Genomic DNA, 18,325 nt, shown 5'->3' with positions numbered 1-18,325 from the left:
CTTTGACAATGGAGGGATGAAGAGTTTCGAACTTAGGACATCTTTTAGCATTGAAAAGAGAAATGATACTAGACCAAAATAGCTGGTTATGTTTTTAATGAATCGTATAATACATATTGACTAGTTATTCATGTCCTTAAGAGCTAATTCGAGAAAACGTGAACATTATTGATTAAAAGGGAAAAGAAACAATTAACATTGAAGGTAATTGGACTAGTGATCACTGAATTTTAGCTCAATTAAAGTTTTGTTCGTTGAACTAAAAATGCATAAGCATTAGTTCTTGAACTTGTTTTAATATAGAGAGATGATAATTTTCTCTAACTCCATTAGAACATCAATCCAAAATAAAGGATTTAAAGAGAGAAAAAAAAAATAGATAAAAGTTCTAACAGAATTGATAAAAAAGATGATTACTCTATATCATAATAAGTTCAGTAACCAATACTTATGAATTTTCAATTTAGAGACCAAAACTCCAGTTGAGTCAAAGTTCACAATTGCTCCAATGTTCCCTTTTAACATTAGAAAATCAGATCATAGAACATAATAAATTACATGGTAGAATTTTTTAAATTTTTATTTGTGTCTTTTATCAATATTTTTTAACGACTTTATGCGAAATCAGATTGCCTCCAAAATCGAAAGTATTACATGAAATCAAGCAGGAGAGCTCTGACAATTTTGGACCAATGCCTCACAATGGCGCATATCAGGCAAACTCAATCCCACCTCACAGTTTCCGGCACCCTTTTCGATCCTTACGCAGCTGCCAAGATCATCGCCTTCTGTTCCGAATCGAACTCCGGCGATTTACGCCATGCATTTCGACTCTTCCGCCACATGCCACACCGGACCACCTACATTTGGAACGTCATGATCAGAGCTTTCGCCGAGAGAAATGAGTCTATGAGAGCTCTGTCTCTCTACAACGACATGATTCAGAGCGGCCTCCTGCCCAACAACTACACTTTCTCCTTTCTTCTTCGAGCTTGCACCGACCTCTCATATCTGTCAATGGGTTTGGTGCTCCATTGCCATGCAATCCGGTTGGGGTGGGAGTCGTACGATTTTGTGCAGAACGGGTTGATCCATTTGTATGTGACTTGTGATTCCATAAACCCAGCTCGGAAACTGTTCGATATGAGCGTTTATAAAGATGTTGTTACCTGGACTGCGTTGATTAATGGGTACGTGAAGTCTGGCCAAGTTGAGGTTGCACGGGAGCTGTTCGATGAAATGTCTGAGAAGAATGCGGTTTCGTGGAGCGCTTTGATTAATGGATATGTGCAAGTTGGGTTGTTCAGTGAGGCTTTGGAGCTTTTCGTTGATATGCAGGTTTCCGGGGTTTTGCCTAACCATGCCGGGATTGTTGGTGCACTCACTGCTTGTGCTTTCCTTGGTGCACTGGATCAAGGAAGGTGGATACATGCGTATGTGAGCCAGAAGGGGATGAAATTAGATAGAGTGTTGGGCACTGCTCTTGTCGACATGTACACAAAGTGCGGTTGTGTTGAAACTGCTCGTGCTGTGTTTAATGAGATGCCGAGTAGGGATGTCTTTACTTTCACTTCTTTGATTTCAGGGCTTGCAAATTGCGGTGAAAGTGAGAGCGCCATTTCGTTGTTCGTGAGAATGCAGGATGAAGGAATTGCGCCCAATGAAGTTACATTCATATGCGTGTTGAGTGCTTGCAGTCGGATGGGTTTGGTGGACGAGGGACTGCGAATCTTTGAAAGTATGAGCAACACTTTTGGGATACAGCCAGGGGTCCAGCACTATGGTTGTTTGGTGGATTTACTGGGAAGAGCTGGTATGCTAGAAGAGGCAAAGAAAGTTGTGAGAGAGATACCCATGGAACCAGACTCGTACGTCTCGGGTGCATTGCTCAATGCTTGTAGGGTTCATGGAGATGTTGAGTTAGGTAAAGAAATGGTCGAGCGCTTGTCTGGGAAAAGCTTAGACCACAGTGGCGTGCGTGTTCTTCTTTCAAACATCTATGCCTCCGCCAACCAGTGGGACAATGTCACAACGCTGAGGAAGGGAATGGAGGAGAAAAAGGTGAGAAAGGTGCCGGGATGTAGCTCAGTCGAAGTCAACGGCGAGGTTTTTGAGTTTGTTGCCGGAGATAGGTCGCATGTGCTCATGGACGAAATCACGTTGGTGTCGCTTGCGATTGACAAGCATTTGAAGTCTTTTTGGATTGATAGGGATGATGACAAACTAACCGAATAACTCAAGTTTTAGCAGAGTTGGTTTCCTCTTTTACAAACTAATTTATCATGGAGGATGCCTCTTAGGGTTGCCGTCGGAGGCAATTTCAAAAATCAGAGAAATCGAAATTTGTCAACTGCTCCGATGAAGATCTGCGAAAGAACTATACCAATTACACCAGTCTAGCTAACAGGTACCTAACACGATTGTCGATTATTTGAGCTACGTTTACATGTTTCAAAACTTTCAGTTTACAATTACCTGAAAGTAAGGTACCAATTAAAACGACGAGACATTAACCCAACAACTAACACTGATCTCAAAAGAAACACTGTTTAGAAGTTAGACCTATCATCCACAACGATCAAAACTCGACCTCTCCATTTATAGCTCACCCGTAACTCATAACCCATAACCCATCTCCTTATGACTTAACAATCTGTTGATCATGGTTCCCATTATTTAACTGCCCTCGTATCACTAACAGAAGGCTCACTGCAAACACATTAAGATGGTCATCTATCACCTACGAATTGATAAATCAAACAATTTCAAGCTATTGCAGTAACATATCCTTTGGAAGAGACTTTAAAAAAAGACTTAGAGTACTTGGATCTAACTGAAGACATGGCACAAAACGAAGCTGAAGGAAGACAATAAAACAGGAATACATTCTTTTCACCTTTGCCAACAATACATGGGTTTGAAATGGAAACTTAAACATAGATAAAGAGTGAGATGACAATAATTAAGTCGTAAATCGATAAATACAGACCACAGCGTACGAATTAAGCTTATTTGATCGCCAACCCACAACACAGTCACAAAGTTCTCATCGTCCAGAGGCAACATTTTTCTTTAATTATAAGATATTTATAGAACTACCAATTTGCCGTCATCGTCATCACTATATTCACACAGCGGTGGCTTCCTTGACTGTCGACGGTGGTGGGGAAACGGAGTCAGCGGTCACCTCCGGAATCTTGACATACCCCATCTTCTTCGGGTTGAAGTCTTCGAAATCGTCATCGGAAGAGCTGGAGCCGCTGTCGTGGCGACTGATGAAGACGGACCAAGCCAGGAACATGATGGCGGCGGTGAGAGCGCCGCAGCCGACGCCAAAGAGTAGCGAAACGACGACGCTCAGGATGTCCTTGGTGCGATCGCGGAGGGAGCTGAGGTCGTAGGAGGAAGACCCCGAGTCCGTTCCTATAACGGGAAAGAGCGGCGCCGTCTGAGTTCGCTTCTCGCTGGCAGCGTCGTGGTGAGGGTGTGGGACGAAGCCATCGTCGAATCGGGCGGGGTGGAGGTGGACGGGGCGGATCTGGCTGATCTCGGTGACGATGGTGACGAAGCCGGAGGAGGAAGAGGATGAGGGGAGGCGGCGGAGGGAGAAGGAGTAGGAGGAAACGAAGAGGGTTTTACAGGGCCTTGATGCGGTGGCGGAGATTGCGAAGAGGGAGAGGAGCGCGATGAAGAGGAGGAGAGATCGTTGACTCGTTGACGCCATGGTTACTAGCACAAAGGAAGACGGCGAGCCTCTCGTTCTCTCTGTCCTCTCTTCTTTCTCGTTTCAATTGGCAAGTTTCAGGCCCCAAATCATCTACTTATATTACCCTAAAAAACTTCAAATAATTACAACATTGTATTATAATTCTAATTGATCCTTGTTAGATTTATATTGTCCACTTTGGGGCTCAGCACACCGTTTTGTTTCTGGGAACTCAGACGAGAACTTCCGATGGATCACCCAGGAATGCTCTAGCGCACTTCTTGCTTAACTTCGGAGTTTCAATGGAACCCGAAGCCAGTGAACTTCCAAAAGACCTCGTGCGAGGTAAAGATGAGAATATACATATAAGGATCACTCCTTGGACGACGTGGGATGTCACATTCAAAATATAATGTGAAATATTTCTAATTTTTTCGAGTTTCCCAACTTTTTAAAAATCTTTTCAAATCAATTTCTAAATGAATACATTTGGAATCTATGAATTTCTTAAAAATTCTGATTGAATACCCCTTGAACTTTAAAGAATCACTTAAAATCCTGATTGAATGACTTTAAGTTTTTAAAGAGAATTAAAATGTTTATGAACCCCAATTGGATGTACCGCTTAATTTAACTAATTGACACAACACAACAAACCGAGTTAAGATTACAAATTAACACAAAGATAGACTCGTTGTGAGGTCATATCTAAAAAACTTGCCGCCATATTATTAGAAATCAAACTTAAAATTTAATTTAGTATAATTTAGTGTGAAATAAAAACAAAAACAATCAAGTCTTATTCTACTAAATAAAGCCGTTTGTATAAATTTTAGAATGTCAATACACTTGATTTTGCATCAAATTTTCTATTAGCTCCAAATACTTTATACGTTTAAAAGAATATAATTAAGTGTGGAATACCTTTAGGATAAATTTACATTGTGTTAATTAACTAAATTTACAAATTGACTATTCATTTTTACTTTTTATCTGAATCTGACTTTTCTGTTTTTTTATTTTTTTATTCTATAAATTAAAAGGAACTCGTGAAATGCCATCCTCGACCTGCCACGCGCGAACCCCTTTACTACCAACTACCAAACGAAACGAAGGCACAGGAAACAGAGCCACCATCGCAGCCATGGCGAAGCGAGTCGGCAGCCGGAACTCGAACGAGTCCGCATTGACTCGGGGCGTCAAGTCGGTCTTTCGCTTCGTTCGATTCGCCGAGTTCGAAATCCTCTTTGTTCTTTTCTTCGTAATCGCTTTCATCATTTTCAAAGATCTCGTAAGTTCCCAGTTCCATTTTTCTCAAATTTCTTCTGATTCTTTGCTTGAATTCTTGATTTTTGCATTTTGGTTTCCTAATTATCATTATATTATGTTAGTTTGGTTAATTATGTAACTTAATTTTCTAAAAATTGATTCTTTTCATATAATTAATCAGCTCATGTGATATGTTAATTTTAGGGACTAACAAATTGTACAGATTCTTTAAATTATTGAGCAAATGGTTTGCTAGTGGTTAGTTTTAATCAATAGGGATAGGGGTATTCGAACTTGGGACCTCTTGGGGTAGAGAAGTACCATTAAAGGTTCAATTTTTCTTGCAAGTGGATTGTAGCTTGAAGTGGTTAAGAGCGTTTATCTTTGCACCTGAGGTCCTATGTTCGAATCTCCCTCCCCCAAGATCGATGGTATAACAAATTAAGTAACTTTATGAAAGAAGTGTTTGGTTCTGGTTACTTCCGCAGGCCTTACCCTCGAAATGATCTTTTGATCCCAACACTCTTGTATAAAGGGATTGCAATCTTAGTCTACTATATTCGGGTTGCTTAGGTAGGAAATGGCGTGGCTCTCGTGAATGTAGACAAAATGAAGGTTTTAACATAAGTAAGAAATTGAGGTCTGTCCTACATCAGAAAGTAAACTAAAGGCTTATGCATTTCTAGGAAGCTAAGTTTAAAAGAAAGTATTACAAAATGGTTCTGGTTTAATGTAAGTTCATAGGAAAAGAAAAATTCCCCAATCATCCTATGGAAACCTATACCTAATTCAATAAGCCGAAATTTGATTTGATCACAGAATGCATTGTGGTTAAATAAGAATAAACGAAAGCCGGCAAAGAAGTTACCATTCCTAAGTTAACAAGTAGAGGAGAAACCATCCAAAGATAGAACTAAATATCAGAATATGCCAATTACACTGCCTTAATTTGACACAGAGGATTCATTTCAGTCCTAAACCTCCCAAAGAAACTATTGCATAGAAATTTATAAGAAAAATGAAAGGATAACTAAAAATGATGGAAAGAAACCTCCAATAGTCCTAACACTATATGGTCAACCGTTTTGAAGCCCTTTTCCTCATCATCTTCTGCGTTTTTACAACAAAACCCATAGGTTACATTTGACATCATCAATGCAAAAAATGCACCAAGTTAACCTTTCCACACTTTCATTTATTTCAATATACGGAGAGAGACCTAGATAGTCATCCATGTTTTATCCTGTATTCTTCAGAATATATTGTACTGTTTTGTTTCAAAGCTGTTTCGTGTCAGTCAACCCTATCCTTGAGGTTTAAATGAATTTGAAAAGTTGGAATCCTGGTAGTCGTTGAAGAGAAATAAAAGAAGAAAATTACGTCCGGATGACAAATGTGTAGCAATGAAGTAGATAGGCCTATATATTTGGTCGCCGATATGAGTGTGGCAGATTGATCTATACCTAATAGAAAAATAAAATTAGGTTGGACGGAAATTTAGGCTGGTATATACCTATGTTAGGCTATGTTTGGGCAAGGGGTTTCCATGTCCTGAGGGGGTGATGCCAAGTTATTAAGGAATTGATCAAAAATGTTAAATAGGAGGGATTACAAAAGCCCTCCATGACCATTACAAAGGCATGTGAGAAGGATTTGCAAATCCCTACTTAGAAGGCGTCATTTGCAAATCCTTCCTAATACCTTTGTGATGATCATGGAGTGCATTTCTTAATCCCTCCTATCAACTTTTTGTGATCCATTCCTTGCTAACTCGGTCTCAATCCTTTGGAACTTGGCAATTCCTCACCCAAAAATAGCAAGGATTTTTTTTCAGTTTCAACGTGCTTTTCGTATCCTTTTCTTTTTGTCTAATAACCTGCATTAAGTATCTTCAATTGGTTAAGTGTTTTGGTGGATCAGCATCTTAACAATTGAACTTGTAAACTGCAGACATCAAAGCCGGAATACAGTCAGATTCTCGTAAAAAAGCCCGGTGGCGTTAGTATTTGGCCTTACTAGCGGAATATGTCATCGTTGGATAAACATTTGGTATATCATTCGGATTTTCTTGAACTTTTTTGTAACACAACAGATTATCTTGCCATCCATGCATTTGTATTTGTATCTGTACATGTAATTATATGACGATTAAACAACAGCTTTCAATATTTGTCTACGGGTTATTCGACACCAAAATTTACAGGGCATTACGCAGGCATAACATAAACGTAGCGAAAAACAGAGGGGGAATATCGCAATGAAGTAGATGAACGAAGTACATCAAGTGAACAAATCGAAGTAAAATAAATAAACCAACGAATGAAACGAACAAATCATTCACCGTTGTCATAACAACCAGGGAAAATACAAGCAATTACAAACTATGAATACAATGTATAATACAACCAAAAGATTCTGCTGTTGAGCACTTAAGTTGCAACCACTGACTCGTCAAGGGCACAGGGGGTAATCAGTCTCTCCACCGATACTTTCCTAACATCGCGGCGTATTCCGATGTCAGAAACCAATCTACTAACACAATACATGCCACAACCTACAGCACCCAGACCAGTAAAACTGGTAGTCAAAAATCGAAGCGGTGAAGAAACAACAGCAGTTGCGGCAGCTACGAAGGAGGCAGCCTGTCCACTCCTGCCCACGCTAATGCTGGTGAACACGAGCAAGCCTGTTTTGCAATATATGGCGAAATCTTCACAGTTGTTTTTGAAAATGTCATAACTACCAAAGCCATTCTGCAGAAGGAAAGAAGCACGGTGAAGGACATCTTCGGGAGGGTCAGACCGCGCAAGGGTACAGGTACCCCCTCTAGCTTTGGCAACAAAGAAAGCTGGAGTGACACCATATTCAAAGAGGTAAAGATAACCGCCAGATAGAAAACAATCGATGCAAGAAGACATGACACCATCAACTGTTGATAGATTGCCGCAGTTTGGGCAGGGATTGTCCGGAGAATGGGATGGAGAGCTGCTTATGAGGAAGCGGTCTAACACAGTTCCTGTGCCAATTTCCTGGCCCGCTCCTCGAGTGAAGTGAATAACCTTTCCTTCACCAACATATATCCCTGAGATCACATAGCAGATAAACGATCAGCAATGCCATGTTTTCCATGGTGATTTAAATGCAGGATTTAAAAGTTAAAAAAAAACAAAAGTTCTCCTCATACAATAACAAAAACTGATGGAAAGTAGAAGGACAAAACACTATGCATGAAAAGGAAACTGAACTGCACAAGTTTGCAACCATCAAAACTACAGAAACACAGGTATAGAACTAAAAGTCTAAAATGCGACGACTCCTTGGTTACCTGCTCCAAATGGAATTTATAACTTAAACAAACCACTCAATTCTCCTACCTCATCCTATCAATCAAATATTGGGTTCGTATTCCAACAGTTCAGTCTCATAGTATTCGCGGGCGCGTGTCTGTGTCTGTGTGTGTTTGCCGGGGGGAAGACTGACCCAAAAAAATAGTTGGTTAACATTCTTCTAGTCAAAATTCCTAACTAGTGCTGAATATGCTGATCCATTAACTAACCATGCAAGTTGCTTGACCGTAAACTCAATGTTGTCTCTCAAACCATTTTCGTCAGATAAAAAAAAAATGAACTTCTTCACTGTTAAAGCATCATTGTTTTTAAATCTTTTATTTTCTTCCGACTGTTGCTATTCGAATTTTCGTCCCCAACTTGAGCTGAATTTAAGCTATGCCATTCCCCTGCTTCAACAATACTTACTTTACTAGCAACATTCACTTAAACAAAATATAAACAGCAACCCATTGTCACCTTCGAGAAATATACGAGGTGGATCCAATGCTATACAAATAACGCATTCCGCAAATTATACGATCCCAGTGATTAACAACAACAAAAAGTAGTAGAAATGAATGACATTTTCAGATAAAACTAATGGGATATTGTATTGTGTAATCAGAATCTAATCGTATTGTGATCACTAATGAGAGAACAAAATCTAGTACGAACTAACCCATATCACTACCAATTGAAAATAGCCTCAGATTTCACCAATCATAAAACTGCACCGGAAATTCCAAACCCAAATGACCCAAATCCAAAAGCAGTAAAAACTGGAATTGGGCTTTTTGGGTGTCCAAAAATGCCACAAATACCAATTTGCACCAAAAACAAAGAATAAAAATCCAACCTTTTGATGTTTCAGCGCAGGAAAAACAGACCCAAAGACTAAAGCAGAAAATCATCACCAAAATATGCAAATAAACAAATAAATACATATAAAAAATAAAAATAAAAGGAGGGAAAGGAGAAGAGGAGGACCGTGGTGGGCATAAAGGTAGGCGTGGCGCCATGAATAGATGTGATCTCCAGGCTTCAGAAGATCCCTCTGGATCTTGTTCGACAGCACTCCCATTCCTTCTCTCTCGATCGAAACTGTAAAGTTGTGGAATTGGAAATGGAATGGCGAAAACTCAGTTCATCCCCAAATCAGAAAAGAAGAAAACTGAAATGGGGGAGTTTTCAAGCAATCGCCTTTCCTTCGCCTGCAAGTCTCTTTCTTTTGCGCGCCTGCTTTTTCCCCTTGATTTATTTCTCCCGACGTAATATGGCTTTCCCAACAGAGGGGATCATAAACGTTGCGTTATTTTTTTTTTTTCTGGATTTCGAATATTCCATATTCTTTCGTACGTGCGAGTCATGAATAAAACAATATCTCGTTATTCCAAAAAATAAATAACTAGCACTAAACAATACAAAAATGAAAACTTAAAGAATGAAAATTGAAAAAAATACGGTTGTGGATATCAAATTATTCTCTCAAATAATAATTTAGGTGAGTTTTTTTTAGTACATTGATATATTTACATTAAGAGAAGGGAGAGTTCGACAAAGCCACATAATGAGCAGCCTAATTTGGTATCAAATTCGCTATTAATGAGATTCAAACCTAAGATCTCTTACTTTTAAGTGAAAAGGAATTCCACCAAACTGTAGTACTGAATGACAACAATTTAGGCAAGTTGAGCTTGAAACTTATTGTTTGTAAGTGAAGTAGAATATTACTAGATTGTGATATTAATGATAAAATAATATCATTAATTAGAAACACATTTCTAAGACGGGTTGAGATTATTTACTTTTTTATCTTTAAAGTATGAGCAAGTATGATAGATAATCCAAAGTAATAACAACTTATTACTTAATATCAACTTTCATTATTAATTAAAACAAAGTGAAAATAAACAAGGATGTTTAATAACTACTAGAATATGGGCACATACAAAGTATGCGAGAAATTTTTTTATTTTTTTATTTTAAATAGAAGGAGAAAATGAGAGAGGAAGAGAGTGATAAAGAATGTAGGAGTGGAAATTGTTTATTTATTTATTTTTTTTAATTAGAGATATGTTATGATTACATGTAGGTGAAACTTTGAAGAAAAAAAAATTTTTGATTGTGTGAAATTACATTTCTGCCCCATTTTTCTTATTCATGTTCTGTTTTAATTAGAGGATTAAACTGATAGTTTCATAAAGTTTTGGTTGACAATGAGTGTTTTATTAATTAGTAGTGATTAAATTTTCAAGAAATTAACTATAAATAAAAAAGGATTTGTTTGGTTGCTGAAATAGAAAGAAAAACATGAATGACAAAGTATTGAAGGAGTTAAATGTCTGAAATACCCCTAAGTAAATATACTATGGAAATAACATAAATATTATATCGATATAATATTTATATATGGTGTAGATATTGTTTATATGATGTTGATAATATGTATAAACCGTCTTATTAATGTTGTCGATAATGGTCGTCGGTATTGTCAATGTGTTGTTATAGATGTTGATATGTGTTCGATATACGATCTATATCTTCACAATATTGTTCACTCACCGCCTTCCATGATGCTGCTCTTGCCAAACCCTATATTTTTCTCTCACAATCACAAGCAGAAAGATCCAGAGAAAGGATGAACATAGATTGATTGAAAATTGAGCTCTAAGACCATTTCTAATGGTAGGACTAAATGCTAAATTAAACACCCCCCCTCCCCCCAAAAAACAATCTCCAACCCATGTAGGGCTAAATGCCAAATGTTAAAGCTGGGCCAAATACCCTCCAAAATTCCCCCCCGGTGTGACTGGACTCGCTGGCAATTGGGTCAGTTTCGGCCTAGTCACGCCCCACGCGGTGTGTTTGCAAACCTTTCCCGGTAGGGGTGGGTCCCGCTGTCAGTCGTTTGTCGGCCACCCAAAAATTCCAACGGCTATAATTTGAATCCAAGGCTTGGTTTAACGGACTGTTGGTTGATCCAACGGTCCAGATTCAAATATAATTTTTTTAAATATGTTATTTTAAAATACATTTAATCAAATCTAACAGTAAAAAAAAAAAGTATCTAATGACCCAATATTTATCGGAATTTAAATATTTTTCAATATTTATTGGAATTTAGTGATTTTTCAATATTTATCGAAATTTAAATATTTTTAGATTAAAATAAAATTAATTTACAATAGTCTACATATTTATTTTAAAAACCAAAAAAAAAAGCCTAAGTTCGTTCTTTAATAATCTCAAATTAAAATTTTGGGCCAGAAGAGTTGGAGCAGAAAAGCTGTTTCTGGGTTAAAAGCTAAATTTTTCGGGCTAAAAACTTTGACTTTTAGCCTAACCATTGGAGTTGGTCTGAACGAGTTGAAATCGATTGTGATTTGGTGAGAGAGGGAGAGAGAGAGGGAGAGTCGCATAATGTATGAAAGAGAAGATTTATGGGTGGTTGATGGCCCAAATGGGAGATTTCTGGAGCCGATGGGATATGAGGGAGTGGATGACCGAGGACTCCCACACAGAAAAGAGGCTGGCTGGCCGAGCGACAGAGTGAGAGAGGAGAGATTGAGATCGAGAGAGAAATGAAGGAAACTCAGGAAAGTGAGAGAAGATTAATGCATAAGGGAGTTTATAAGTATTGGCTTTTTGGACTTTCCATGCTCTAAAAATGTTTACACCATCAAAGGCTATTTCAGCACCTTATGGTTGAAATCCTTTTATTTAAGCTAATTTCCCTAGATTTTAAGAGAACTACTAGAACAAGAAAACCCAATTAACAAAAAAAAAAAAAAAAAAAGGTAAAACCCATCACGGTTATTAATCTATTGAAATCATGTTTTAACTAGGGATATTTTTCAATTCAAAGACATGTATTTGTAGCTCAAAGCGTTCGTCATTCCCTAACTCCAGTGGTGGAGCCACTTAAGAAGTAGAAGGGACACATGCTTGATTATTGAGTTAGGTCCAGTTTATTTTCTCCTGCCAAATTTATCCTTAAATTGACTAATTAAGTAATTAATATATTTATTATTATTTTTTATTTATGATGACTTTAATCCTTATTCATAGATTATCTTATGCTTAATGATCGGATTAATTTCCTATCCTTCCTTCTCTTTCTCCCTCACGGTAGCTTCTTATTTTTCCTCCCCCAATAATAGATGACCAAAGATGTCCAACCATTAATTTCTATTGTGGGTTTGATTTGTAGAATTTAGCACATCTTGTCGGCCTTACTTTTTATTCATGTTTCTCTATTCTTTTTTTCTATTCTAAAACTCTTTCTTTCTTTTGTGTGTCTTACTCCCTCAGAATTAGGGATGCAACTTAGACGGGTTGGATGGGTTGGAAGGTCAACCCAATCATAACCCAACTTTTACAATTCGGACTCAGGGTTCGGGTTGAGTTTCATTCGGGTTCATTTAAGCTCGAGTTTAATTGGGTTAGGGTTTACTTGAGTTGCCCAACTTTTTCAAGTTTGATCTTATAACAACTTAGTTTCCAAGAATTCCTAAACAAATTAAGCCAAGTAGATCAATCTACTATAGTCTATAAAGCTTTAGGATTTAGATACTATGAATATGGCCTGACTAATCAAAGCCTCTTATTCCTTAAAAGCTTAAGTAATTATAAAGGGTAATTTATTAAATAAAATATTAGAAAGGCAGTTGGTTTTTGGACTTGGCACACTTAGGTGTAGAAAACGTATAGTTTTAACTTAATGCAACTTCTCACTTTTCTCCTTAGTTTATCGGTTTTTCTCCCACCTTGGGTTTTACCATAGCGAGATTTTGTGAGTTTTACTTTTTATGCGTTCTCCGTTAATTTGAGACTCACATTCGCTTATTGTGCTGACGACTTCATCAACTGAACTTACTTCATCGCTGAAGACCTGATGCGTCATTTAGTTGAATATTTACACACTCAAGGGGGAGTGTTGCAGTCTTATTTGATTAGGAATGTGATTGTGTAAATCCTAATGTATCTAGGGATATCTTAGAATATTTCTTTGGGTTAGATATTATCCTATTAGAGTTGTAATCATATTAGCTAAGGATTTAACTTTCCCTACTACTATGAATAAAGACATAATTGGGTGAGATAACACACCTCACAATTACACATCTCTCTCTTTTTCTCTTTGTGCAACATCTTTCTTTCTATGACCTCTATAATTGTTTAGTAAATTATGCATATAACAGTGACATTATTTTTTCTCCCTATATATAATAACATCATATTATTTGATCGAATTGTTATAATTGAGTTGACCTCCTTTCAATTAAGTTATTCTCTTTTCACACGACCTATTGTTTATTTATTTATTTTATTACCAACATGATCCTCTCCGCATACTTTTGATGAAGATCTTGAAGATCTGTAAATTTTGTTCGTTCATCATATATCGAGAGGTTAATTTTTGTTAGGTACTATCTGTATTTAATTTTAAATAAAATGACCGTACGATGTATAATGAAAAAATATAATTCACAGATCTCCGGAATCATCACAAAAAGAATCCAAAGAGGATCCGAATTCTTTTTATTGCAAGTGGTATTTATATATTTAATCCATCATCATCTTTACGACAACTCAGCAGAAAGCGATTGAGAGGTGGAGGATATGGATCAAAATTATTTATTTAAACGTGGAAAAGACAAGTTGGACCATTGTGAATGTCGCGTGGTATAACATGTTGGAGTTAAGTGAATTAGTAATCTTGGATTAATAAAGAGGAATGGATATGGGGACAAGTGTAAAAATAATTAAGTCATGCCTTAAGTCAACATAATTATTTAAAGCAATTGTTGAATTGTCATGTGAGAGTTCGTCACTAAATTTTCTTGAGTTGCACTACAAGGGATTTAAAATTTACCACGTAGTAAGCTTGAAATAATTTTACACAATCTACTTTTCTTTGAAATTATTACAACTAATCTTTCTGCACGCGACTTGCACGTGCAAAAAACCTTTCTTACATCACGGCGCGCTACTTGCGGCATATAGAGTTTTTCCCCTTCCATATTTATGCATGCATAAAGACCTCTTTAGTTAAAAAAAAAGAAAAAAAAAAAACCTTTCATACGTGTTATACATGCATTGGTTCTATGTCCATAAGTTCCAATATTTAGGGAGTGATAAAATTAATTTTCATGTTTTCATGAGATACAAAAATTGTTAAAGAAAATATAACAAATATAAATTATACTGCAAAATGTCTCCACACAATAATTGCACCCTTACATTATAAGGCACAACCCTTGCTAATTCCACCTTTACATTATAAGGCACAACTCTTGCTAATTCCAAAAGATACACAACTGTGGAATTAATTTGGGTTATACTTCTATATTGCTTTGGCAGTTAGCATATTTTTTTGCACCTGTTTTTTATTTCAAATGGAGTTGCAAAGAGTCATAGCGCCTAGGGTCTAAACAAACTACTACTGGTAAACCTATCAGCTAGTCTCACTCCATGAACAAAGCACTAAACATATAAAGCTAATTATCCTTCCTTCCAAAAGACCATAGATAAAGTTGATAAGAACTTCATCTTCGAATCCAATAAGCTCCTTTACCCGAAAAGCAATCCAGGGACGCATACCTATAACACATCTTTCATGCACAATTAACCACAACAATTGGTCACACCTAATTTCGTCAACTCTTAAAGCAATACCCAATTCTCAAAAACATAATAAAATATGCTTGCGAATTGAAATTTCTCAAAGGTAAGAGAACATGCATTTAAATCAATAACCAAAAAGAACCTACCTGTAATTTTTTGCAATATCCCTCGTGTATGTATCCATCTCTAATCTTCTAGTCATTTCAATTTGTCCTTGAGATATTGCAGAACAACTTTGGTTCCTCCATCTAAACCCGTCCTCCACATTCTGTCAAGTAAAAATCCATACAATGAGAAGGTCAATGATGCATAGGATAAGCAACGGATTTAGAACTCCGGTAATCATACAAATGAATTGTATATTCAACAGGTATCATTCTATTATCAAGGGATTCACTCTGCAGTAGAAAGTCTGACTGATTAGCATGCAATTAGACAAAGTGTTATGCCTCACTGACATGTTTTTTTTATTCTATGAATAAAGGAATTGATAGTAAGAGACTATCCAGGGTGCATCACTATAAGAACTCAAAGCAGTCATATTGTGAGCTTGGGAGCAGGCCCCAAGTTTTGTAAATCCTAATAGGTGTAATTTTGCCTTGCATTTCCGTCCACTATAATTATCCATAAACGAAAAATGAATATTAGAATAAATGAATTAAAAACAAAATCATGGAGATAAGGAAAAATGAAGAGTGACGAAACTATGTTACCTAAAACAAGAAGAGGATGACTCAACTGTTTCTCTTCCCTCTTCTTATGCTATAGCAGCGCTATTTTCTTACTTTAATGATACTCAAGTAGCAACTCAACTACATAAAATATTAAGCTAAATTAGTAGAATATGATAATCCGCATTTAGGCATTTTGCTTTAAGCCATACAGTAGAAAAAATTATGCTAAAAATACAAAACAATGAACCACCAAGTAAATCAGAAAGCAAAAAACCCACATCCGAAAGTACCCAGAAGCTAAAATGATAGAAAGAATGAGAAGGGGTATTTATATGTACTTGTCCATGTTGCAATCCATTTTTTGAGTAGCAGCAGCAACTCAATCGTCGCCGTCCAAATGCCAGACCCTCTTTGCCTTCTCTCTTTACACACGGACTCTCTGTCTTGGGTGGAGAATCAAATTGACAACCCCATCTGCCAAATTAAAGAAGAAGAGAAGGAATTGACTTTGCATTCGAGAACATATATGTGGAGAAAACTTTGAAAGATAGAGAGATAAACCAAAAAATCCAACATGAGAATCAAATGGCTTACCAACTGGGTAGGTTTTTAATTTCTTATGCAGCTAATGAGTGCGTATGCAATAGTTATATAGGTTGCAACAATCAAGTGAACTGGAACCGCTAGTCTGCAACGTGGGTTCCTTCACGTTCGTGTTTCCATTTTTTTTCCTTTTAGTTTATTTTTTATTTCCTATGTTTTCTGCTTTTGTTTATTTTATTTTTATTTGGACATTTATATCCTTTATCTATATTTTTAACAGTAAATCACACGAGTTAAATTTCTTTGTTTGAGGGGTTTTATAGTCCAATATTTTTGATGAAGTCTTGAGACACTAAACTTGACTTATAACTTTCTAATATTAGAATTCCAAAACAATTAACTTAAGTCCTTCAAACACAAAAGAAATGATTAACTTAAAAAGAGAAACAAATGGAATTTGTAAAAAAACAAAGACATTATTTACCCACAATTCATCCATTCGAGGCCTGGTAACTCTCAAAGGTACGGTTCTGGCTTTCTGCCTGCGCTTTCCCTCATGTGAGAGGACTTTCTTTTATTATAATGCGCTACGCGCGAATTTAAAAACTTTTGTGACTACAAACAACATATATCATTTTATTTATTCTGTGACTTTACATCAGAAGTAATCGTCAGAATTAATTGGCTTTACTTACCTCCCTGAAAGCTTTGTACGATAAGTAAAACACATCCACCAATTGTAGTAGTTCTTTGAAATCCCAAACTCATTTGCTCCCTCGCATCTATTTTTCAAACACTCTTCGACTACTGTAATTTGCCTCCTCGTACAGTTGTGGAGCCATGAACTATGATGTCCCTACTTCAATCAAAATGTAGATAAATCTGAACATATATTAACTTCTTTAAGTAAACCATCATATTTCTCACAAACTAAACACCAAAATTTGACAGGGAGGTAAAGATTTTAAAGAGAATTCTAATTGTTGAAGCAATGACGTGCTGATAAACAATTAATAATGTCCATAGTGCAAACGGAGAGAATAAAACTATAATTTATATTCTCTCTTGATGGTATCCATATAATATAGGGAACTTTAATGAAAAATTTATGGTATTGTTCATTTGAATAAAAAATCACATTTTTACACTAAAAAGTTAATTCTGGTACTATTTACTTTACCTTTTATTTTGTCTTTATCGTTAAAACTCAAAGTTTTCAAGCCATTTTCATTAATTTTCCTTAATATGTAACCAACAAATGGTTTTATCAATAGTTCACACATGCTGATCGAACTTCAGAAGTTGGAAGAAAGAGTATGTCCACAGAAATTACCTGATTACATGCTACATATCTGAATTCAAAGTAACCCATGATCAACTTGCGTTCCCAATTCTATCTCAACCAAAATTCACCTTCCAAACACAAAAGTTCACGTCAATTCAAACTCATCATACTAAAAAAATAGAGGAAAAAAAATAACCAATTGCACATGAACAAATCAATCTAAGTTCTAACTTAGTTTTCCTGCAATAAAACGACCAAAGTTAATAAAAACCAAAAACATAGAATGAGTGATAAGGGAGAGAAACAAATCCCACTTATAATTTTTAAAATTTACCCAAACCATTTGAAGTAGTAGGGACGAAGCTTCTTCCCTCCTCCTCTGGATTTGTGGAATACTCAATGTACATTTGCGAGTTCTTGGGAGTTATTTTATCTTCTCCATTGCACTAGTTTATTTGGAGTCCTCTACGATCATGTTTCCTTTTTGCATGTTTAATTTCTTTTCTTATTTTCCTTATGTTTAATCTCTTTTAATTATTACTTTTTCTTACAAAACTACCCTTAGTAAAAAATTTCTGTATTTCTTTTCAGCTAATGCATTTTTTTGTTTCAAGGGCATTGTTGTACAATTATTTTTGGTGAAGCCTTGAGACATCAAAATTGACTTCTGGCTTTCTAATAGTATAAATTAATTTATTTTCTAATTAATATATACAGTTAGATTCATCGAATGGCACATGTTTTTTTTCCTTTTTTCTTCCCCGTTCATTTTCTTCTCCCTTCACCATGTAGCAGTCGTTCGTCCCCAATTAGGTTTTTAGTTTTTCTTTCCAAAAAATATGTAAAAAGGAAAGACATAGTGGGGAATAAGACTATAAAAGGGCAGAGCCGA

The 18,325-nt window shown here is 36.3% G+C and overlaps 3 protein-coding genes, 1 long non-coding RNA gene and 1 other non-coding gene across 7 annotated transcripts; 2 read left to right on the top strand and 3 right to left on the bottom strand.

The window, feature by feature from the left end:
* Window positions 1-546: 546 nt before the first annotated feature.
* On the top strand, window positions 547-3,411 carry LOC103959933 (pentatricopeptide repeat-containing protein At5g66520-like). Its single transcript, XM_009372316.3, has one exon. The coding sequence runs from the start codon at window positions 655-657 to the stop codon at window positions 2,233-2,235; it is 1,581 nt and encodes a 526-aa protein (XP_009370591.2). The 5' UTR covers window positions 547-654; the 3' UTR covers window positions 2,236-3,411.
* On the bottom strand, window positions 3,128-3,724 carry LOC103959956. The gene has a single exon (XM_009372342.3). It carries the CDS (start codon window positions 3,722-3,724, stop codon window positions 3,128-3,130), a length of 597 nt encoding a protein of 198 aa, XP_009370617.2.
* A 1,023-nt stretch (window positions 3,725-4,747) lies between these two features.
* LOC103959934 lies at window positions 4,748-7,143 on the top strand. Its single transcript, XR_007254633.1, has 2 exons — window positions 4,748-4,997; window positions 6,926-7,143. It is a non-coding gene; the product is annotated as an uncharacterized LOC103959934 (transcript).
* Window positions 7,144-7,260: 117 nt separating this feature from the next.
* Window positions 7,261-9,585, bottom strand: LOC103959935 (protein LEAD-SENSITIVE 1). The gene is made up of 2 exons (XM_009372318.3): window positions 9,292-9,585; window positions 7,261-8,057 (listed from the first exon to the last, which is right to left on the bottom strand). Exons 1-2 carry the CDS (start codon window positions 9,383-9,385, stop codon window positions 7,405-7,407), a joined length of 747 nt encoding a protein of 248 aa, XP_009370593.2. The 5' UTR covers window positions 9,386-9,585; the 3' UTR covers window positions 7,261-7,404.
* Window positions 9,586-14,493: 4,908 nt separating this feature from the next.
* On the bottom strand, window positions 14,494-16,660 carry LOC103959936. Of its 3 annotated transcripts, XR_669144.3 has the most exons (5): window positions 16,200-16,660; window positions 15,944-16,079; window positions 15,645-15,743; window positions 15,078-15,199; window positions 14,494-14,907 (listed from the first exon to the last, which is right to left on the bottom strand). It is a non-coding gene; the product is annotated as an uncharacterized LOC103959936 (long non-coding RNA). The 3 variants fall into 3 exon arrangements; XR_007254630.1 differs by having other exon boundaries at window positions 15,896-16,642; XR_007254629.1 differs by having other exon boundaries at window positions 15,944-16,631.
* Between the last annotated feature and the right edge of the window lie 1,665 nt (window positions 16,661-18,325).

The sequence above is a fragment of a genome, unplaced genomic scaffold (genome assembly GCF_019419815.1).
Source record: "Pyrus x bretschneideri cultivar Hongxiangsu unplaced genomic scaffold, Pyrus_bretschneideri_v1 Contig71, whole genome shotgun sequence".
Lineage (NCBI taxonomy): Eukaryota > Viridiplantae > Streptophyta > Magnoliopsida > Rosales > Rosaceae > Pyrus > Pyrus x bretschneideri.
This window is presented reverse-complemented; position numbering and strand designations above follow the sequence as displayed.